Source organism: Nannospalax galili, unplaced genomic scaffold (genome assembly GCF_000622305.1).
Source record: "Nannospalax galili isolate Female #2095 unplaced genomic scaffold, S.galili_v1.0 scaffold34, whole genome shotgun sequence".
Classification (NCBI taxonomy): domain Eukaryota; kingdom Metazoa; phylum Chordata; class Mammalia; order Rodentia; family Spalacidae; genus Nannospalax; species Nannospalax galili.
This window is the reverse complement of record NW_008338996.1, coordinates 9,836,690-9,843,785: the sequence shown is the minus strand read 5'-3', so window position 1 is coordinate 9,843,785 and position 7,096 is coordinate 9,836,690. Positions and strand designations below refer to the sequence as shown.

General features: G+C 46.6%; 1 protein-coding gene across 4 annotated transcripts in view; it reads left to right on the top strand.

The window, feature by feature from the left end:
- The window catches only part of Rgs3 (regulator of G protein signaling 3), a 127,021-nt gene that overhangs the window by 54,477 nt on the left and 65,448 nt on the right, over positions 1-7,096 (top strand). For all 4 annotated transcript variants that reach the window (XM_008833499.2, XM_008833500.2, XM_008833505.3 and 1 more), the window contains one exon: positions 2,526-2,609. In XM_008833499.2, coding sequence (XP_008831721.1) covers positions 2,526-2,609 — 84 coding nt within the window. The remainder of the gene's footprint in view (positions 1-2,525; positions 2,610-7,096) is intronic.

Sequence of the window (7,096 nt, the reverse complement as noted above, 5' to 3'; positions counted from 1 at the left end):
TGAACCCAGGTCCTCTGCAAGAGCAGTCAGTGCTCTTAACCGCTGAGCCATCTCTCCAGCCACTATTATTTTTATTTTATGTATATAAGTGTATTGCCTGCATGTATGTAAGTGTACCTATGTCATGCCCACAGAGGTCAGAAGAGGGCATCAAATTCTCCTGGAACTGGAGGTTCTTAGCCACCATCTGGGTACCGGGAACTGAACCCCAGTCCTCTGCAAGAGCAACCAGCGCTCTTAACTGCTGAGCTATCTCTCCAGCCCTTCTTTCTTTTAATTATTTAATTGACATACAAAGTCTTAGGTTTCATGATGGCATTTTAAAACTAATTTGTTTTTATTGATCCTCTTCCCACCCTCTTCTCCCACACGCTGCCCCCGCCACTGCCCCCACATACCCTCCTCCCCTCAGTGATCTCTTTTCTGCCTTCATTACATGTGTGCTATTACTACCGCCACCCCTGTCTTTTCTCCACAACTCTTTCCCCTCTGTGGTCCCTCTTCTGGTTACATGACCTATACCTATACCCACACCCACATATATAAACATTTAAAGCTAGAGTCTGCATATTAAAGAGAACATGCCATATTTATCTTTCTAAGTCTGGGTTACCTTGCTTAATATAATATTTCCCAGATCTTTCCATTTCCTGTAAATTCCATAATTTCTTTTTTTTTAATGGCGGAATAACATTGTATTATGCATGTGTACCACATTTTCAATATTGAGGTTTTAAAAAAATTAAAAGTATAACTGCTAGATGACCCAGTCATATCACTTTCTGAGTATAGAGCCAAAGGACTCTACATCCTACCACAGAAACACAGGCACACCCATGTCTATTGCTGCTGGGCACAACAGCAAAGAAATGGAACCCACTTAAATGTCCATCAGCATATGAATAAATAATAAGATGTGGTACATTTCTTTCATCTTAAATGTTTATTAATTCCATCATTCAGATGTTTACTTATATGAACATTTAGGTTACTTACACACTTTTTTAAAAAAAATAAAAAGCTCTTATTTTATATCATGCTGTGCATTTCTCTCTTTTTTCCTTTCAGTGCTAGGGATCAAACCCAGGACTTTGCTCATGCTCTGTCAACACTCTACCCCTGAGCTACATCCCCAGCCCGTGGCTGGCCTTGAGCTCACCATCCTCCTTCCTCGATATCCAGAGGACTGGGAGTCTAGGTGCATACTGCATGCCTGTTTATTTTTATTTTTGCCTTTTAAGGGCTAGTAACTTTTGTCTTTTAGGGCTGGTGGGGTGGATCAGTGGGTAAAGGGGCTTGCTGCCAAGCAAAAGATCTGAGTTTGATCTCTGGGACCCATGTGCTGGAAGGAGAGAACTGACTTCTGCAAGTTGTCCTCCAGTCTCCATACACACACACCTCCCACACACATACACATGTGCACACATACACACAATAAATAAATGTAGTAAATTTTTTTAAATTAAATTATTTTTTAAAAAGTTATAAAAAATGAAAAACTTTAAACAAATATTCAAACTAAAAATGGCATAGCACTTAAATACACAAAACAAAGAATTAGAGAAAAAATGCCACAAGATAAAGGAGTAACCACTTGCTGTATATAGAGGCTGTCCCGTCTCTTCCTTACAGTGAGGCCCTCCCTTCCCACCAGAGACCCATCAGGCCCTCAGACTGGCCTGATGACCAGCCTTGCTTTGTTTTCCTATCTGGGTATGTTTCCCTAAGCAGCATTTTTTGTTTGGCTTCCTTTTGAATTCTATTTAATGAAGCCATGCTGCATAAATTCACTTGAATCTTGCTCCTTTGGCCTCACCTTATTTATGAACTGCATCCAGGCTGCTGTGTATGGTAGATGCTTGTTTCATGATCTTTCTATCTCCCCTTGCTTGAGGTCAGGGACTTAACCTTGTGACAAATATACGTTCCTAAGGACAGATGCAGCTGGGTCATCCAGAGCATGGGTACTTTCTCCGAGCTGGACCAGACAGGGTGGTAGGGTGAGAAGTTTGGGTGAGAGTTGGTTCCTGGGCAACTGATAAGGGCAAGGAGTCAGTTTACTCAGGCCTGGAATTTGAGCAACCTGGTCTTGAAGGACCAGTCTGGGCCTTGAAGGAACTTGACTGGCCGAATCTCCTAGCATGGGGCTCTCAAGATGCCCTCCCGGACCTGACAGCAAGAACCTTCCTGTTAAGACCTACATAGGGCGGATGGAGGCTGGGAGGGCCTAGGAGTCTGGTGTGGGGGTGGGTAGCAGGGGAGGACTGCAGAGGGCCCGAGCATGTGGTTGGACTTCCTGCCTGCAAGTACAGCTCTTGTGGTGAGGACTGGTGGGGAAGGTGTCTGCCACAGTTCTGAACCAGGGAGAGGAGTCTGTTTCTGTTTCCATCTTGGGTATGAGGAGCACATGGGGTCTGGGGTGGAGGTAGGGGAGCCTTCTCTTTGCAGGAGGGTTCTTTATAGCTGGCTTTGGCATGCCCCTCCCAGGCCTCTTTGCACTCCTGCTCAGCTTGTTTGGTTTTCAGCCCCTAGATCTCTGTAACCCTGCCCGAACTCTCCTGCTGTCAGAAGAGCTGCTGCTGTATGAGGGGAGGAACAAGGCTTCCCAGGTAAGAGGAGGCAGCCTGGTGGGCCCACTCTCCTGCAAGACTTCCCTGTCTATTTTCCCTTCAGGTCTCTCGCTTTCTCTTTCACATGGTCTCAGAGCTATACAACCTTAAGGTAGAGGAGACCAGAAAACTCTTCCAAAAGCCTTACCAAGTACTTACTCAACTTTTATTTGTATACCTCTTGTGATAGGGAACTCACTACCTCTCCAAGTCAATCACTGATATGGTTAGAACATTTCCCCACCCCCAATGACATCTCATTGTTTATCCTGACTTTTATGGAGCAGGGGAGATGACCGTATACCCCAGCTCAGATGAGTGCTTGTGAAGATGAAAGTTGCTAGCCCAAGAGAATTGGTAGAGGAGTCATTGGTTTCTTGCATTTTCTTTCTCTGTTAACCCAGTCCCAGACCCTCTTCCCACAGTTCTTCTAAGGTTTTTCCTGTCAGCAGGGGTCAGGGGTGGGGCCGGCCATTCTTCCTGGGAGCCTCCTTATCTCTAGCTGGGAGAACCTCCCTTACCCACACAATCTGAGAGTTGGCCGGGTCCCAGCGTAGCCCTGGAGCTGGAAACCACTTAGGAGGAGTTGGAGCCCTGAGATCTGGCTATGCTCCCAGGGGGCCTCAGGGTGAGGACAGAGTGCTTGCTGCCACTCAGGCCCTGATGCAGAACTGGCACCATTCAGGTGAGCGGCTGCTTGGGGCTGTGGAAAGAACAGGAAGCTGGGAGGCCTAGATCTAGCTGGCTTCCAGTGACTTTAGCCTTCCTCCTCAGCCTGCCCGTCTGAGCAATGAATGAGTTTGTGTGAATCTGAGGCAGAAGGCAGGGTCTGAGGCTGACTGATCTCTAAGGGCCCTTGAAACCTCATCATCCTGTGGCTGGAGCTAAAGCAGGAGGTTGGCATTGTTTTATTTTGTTTTAAGTAAACCAGAGCTCTATCCAGATGAGCATTTTTTTTTTTTTTTAAATGGGAGCTCCTTGGGGAGACTGTGCTTGTTTCTTCCATGTTGGTGATGCAGGGGTTCTGTATGTTGGGGCCTTTCACAGTCCAGTTGTGTATGACCCAAGAACATTAGATGCTGGACATTCACAGTCATGAAAAAATTGACCTGGGACAGTGACTCTGACTTTGTTGTCTCAAGTCAAAGAAGATTAATGATGTGGTTGGAAATACACAAAGTGGAATGCAAACTTTATTAAGAATGATTACAGAACTGTGAGAAACTGAGGAAAAGCGAGAGAAACTCCCTAGAGAGGGAGGGGTTTTAAGGAAGGAAAAAATTATTTGATTTCTTTTGTCTCACAGTGGCAGAAACTGGACAAAGGCTGAGGTGATACCTCTTGAGATTGCTTAGTTCTCTGGGCTATCATGGGCTGAGCCAATGGAGGGCCATATATCCTATGCCTGTCCTCCTGGCCGGGCCTGGGATGATCATGCAGTGTTCATGTGCTGCCCACCCAGTCAGGGGTAGTTAGAGCTTCCTTCTGTTCATCTCTGATTCCAGTTTTGACCTTGACTGCTTGCTCTTAGTCATTGGACTTGGCCAGCATCACACCCTCTCCATGCAGGTGTCTCAAGTGCTGCTAATTATACTAAGCTCCCTTTGTTTTTACATTTACATGATCAGCTGCTGGTAGCTTTAATGAGAGGCAGAGTTAGGTGTCTTCTGGCCACCAAGTCGCGGTCTTTCTTGGTTACCTTATCCATAGCCCCTTGTCATGGGGTGGACTGGGTGGTCTCCTAGGTAGAGGCTTCTTGTTAGAAGCCATCCTTGCAATTTAGTCTGTCACAATTAGCTGCAGTAGCACCAAGGATGTTTGAAAGAACAATAGTGCCTTACATATGTCCCTCAAGGACTCTGGACCTGCTGTCACTGGCCCAGAGCCCTGTCCCTCCTCTTATCTGTCCTGCTTGGTTACCTCATACCCAACTACAAGCCTCTTATTCTTCTTCCTCGGTGTTCTGGACTCTGCCATTTTAACCCTTAATCTTCCTTTCAACTCCATTCTCTGTTCTCATTACACATATGTGAGCAACTTAGAGTTTTCATCATGGGCTCTTTCCCCTCACTGCCCACAAAGAGTGAGCACTGTATCACTGGACCTACCTTTTGAGAGCTCCCTAAGAATCTTAGCCTGTTTATTTCCGACTTGCCTTCAGTGGGACTGAAATTTCACTGGGTGAGGGGATCTAGGTTTTAAGAGTGAGAAATCCCTTGGCTCTGGATTTGGTGAATAAATGTGTGGGAGAAGTAACTGAGATGTGCAGGATCAGAAGGTAAGGTGTAGCAGGCCCAGAAGAAGCCAGATAGCAGCCACCTGAAACATATTATGTTTAATTTACTCTTCCAGTTTTGCTTACTATTAAACCCGCAAACATTGGGCACTTACTGTATATCCTCACTGCTCAAGCACTGTACATACAGGATCCCAATTAGCTGTGCAGCATCCTCACCCCAGTAGAGGCCTACCATGAGGAAATTGAGGCTCCAGTGACATTATCCGGCACTCAAGGTCTGAAGGCCGGTGAGGACCTGAGCTGGGATGTGAGGACCTGAGCTGGGATTAGCATTTGGTTCTCCGGCTCAGCAACGCGGCTCAGCAATGCTTTCGTGACCCCTGCTGTTTCTGGTATGTTTGTCGAAAACAAAAGAATACAAGCCAACTATAGCCATAGTTACAGCTGCCCCCAAATTCCTGCCTCCAGAATCTTTGTAGGCTGAGAACTAAGAGATTCCAGAACTGAGGAAGTGATTCCAGAACAAGAAAAGTAACTGTATTCCTATTCCTCTCCTTGAAAGCAGCCACATATGATTTCGGTTCCTTGTCATGTTTCTCAAGCTGACATTTGAGAGCAGCTTTCAGAGGCTGTTGGCTGGCTTCAGAGAACCTTAGCACCCTTGAGCCCTCAGAAATCATCTGTTCTAGTTACCTCCGTGTCACTCTTCAGGGAATTTCTGAATGAGCTCAGGCAGCCCCTCCAAACAATGGAGTTGTTACTGGAAAGGGCTAACTTGTAGGAAGTTCTGCATTTCTGGAATGTTCTCTCTTGCTTCTTCATCATCATGTATCTTCTCTGAGCCTGGTGAAATTTGGTGATGCTTGGGAGCTGACCCAGTCCCATAACACAAACTGTTCTATAATTTCCACCCACCCACCTAGAAGTCACAAACTTGCTGAATGCACACTCAGATTAAATCAGCATGCTGCAACAGCCACTTCCAAATATCCCAACAACAGATCTGGTCATCAAGGATTCAGTCAGGCTTGTGCTAGGTTGCAGGAATACTTAGAAGTCCAAGATGCCACACTCACACACTGAGTCATCTAGTTTACCATTAACTAAAACATCGAGGTATCTGTAGGTGTTTTCTGCAGACCCTGCCCTGAGGGTAGGTTACCAAGCCCTGAAAACCTTTGGTGAAATGTGTGTGTCCTAGAAGCAAGTGTGGGGAAGGCCCGCTAAGGCCCAGGGCCAGTTCTGGAAGGCAGCAGGTAACTGGACCGTGGAGATGGGGGTCACTCTTCCTGGACTGCAAGGCTTTTGCCAGCAGGATGCTGGGAAGTGGGGTCCACATGCCCATCTCTGGCAGGCTTGCCCTTTGCTCTGCCTCCAGCCCTGTGGCAGCCCTGGCCTTTCCCTGACCTGACCTTTGGGGAAACCTTTACTTATGCCTTAATCACTTCCTGTCTAGACCATATTCTCAGCTCTAGGAACCAGGCTGGCGTGGGGGTGCAGGGCTATTCTCACCTTGCTGTGGCTCCTCCCACCAGCCTTCCATCCAGCCCTGAGCCCTGAGAACTTTCCAGGCTTCTCACCGACTGCCTCTTCCAACCCTTCCCCTACCAGCTTCCTTTGGGTCTGGAGGACACAACCAGATCTCCCTTGATTTGAGGACATGTTTTTTTGGGAACATGAGGTTTTGCCTAGTGTTTCTGGCTAGCGTAGCATCTCTGTTTCTTTGCTTCTCCTCCTCAGACAATTTGTTCCTGTAATCCCTCTGAACTCTCCATCACTTTCCTTCCCACACCTACTTACTTGTTTTGTTTATTATTTATTTTCTCCTCTGCTTTTCTTTTTTGGTCCCTGTTTGTGTTCTTTTACGTACACTAGCAGATGTAGGCGTTGTGCTAGGATCCCTAGCTGTGTGGCCATGTGGAAGTCGCTTAACATCTCTGAGCTGTAAAGGGCAATGATATTATTTAAATGAGGATTTAACAGGGAAGAAAATAACTGCTCAGTAACCAGAGGTTTCTGTTGAGCAGCATTGAGACAGGACTGTGCTGGGAAGGGATCACTATTAAGATCCCTTCCAGCCCAGAATTCTAGAGCCTTTGTGTTTGGGCCTATTGGACGGAGCCAGAACCCTGTCACAGCCTGCTCAAAGATATCCTGCGTTGTTGCTGTGTTCCCAATTCCTTCCAACTTCTGTGTTTGTGTGACACTCAAGATGGCAAGTGGGCCTTTGAATATATCTTACGTATGT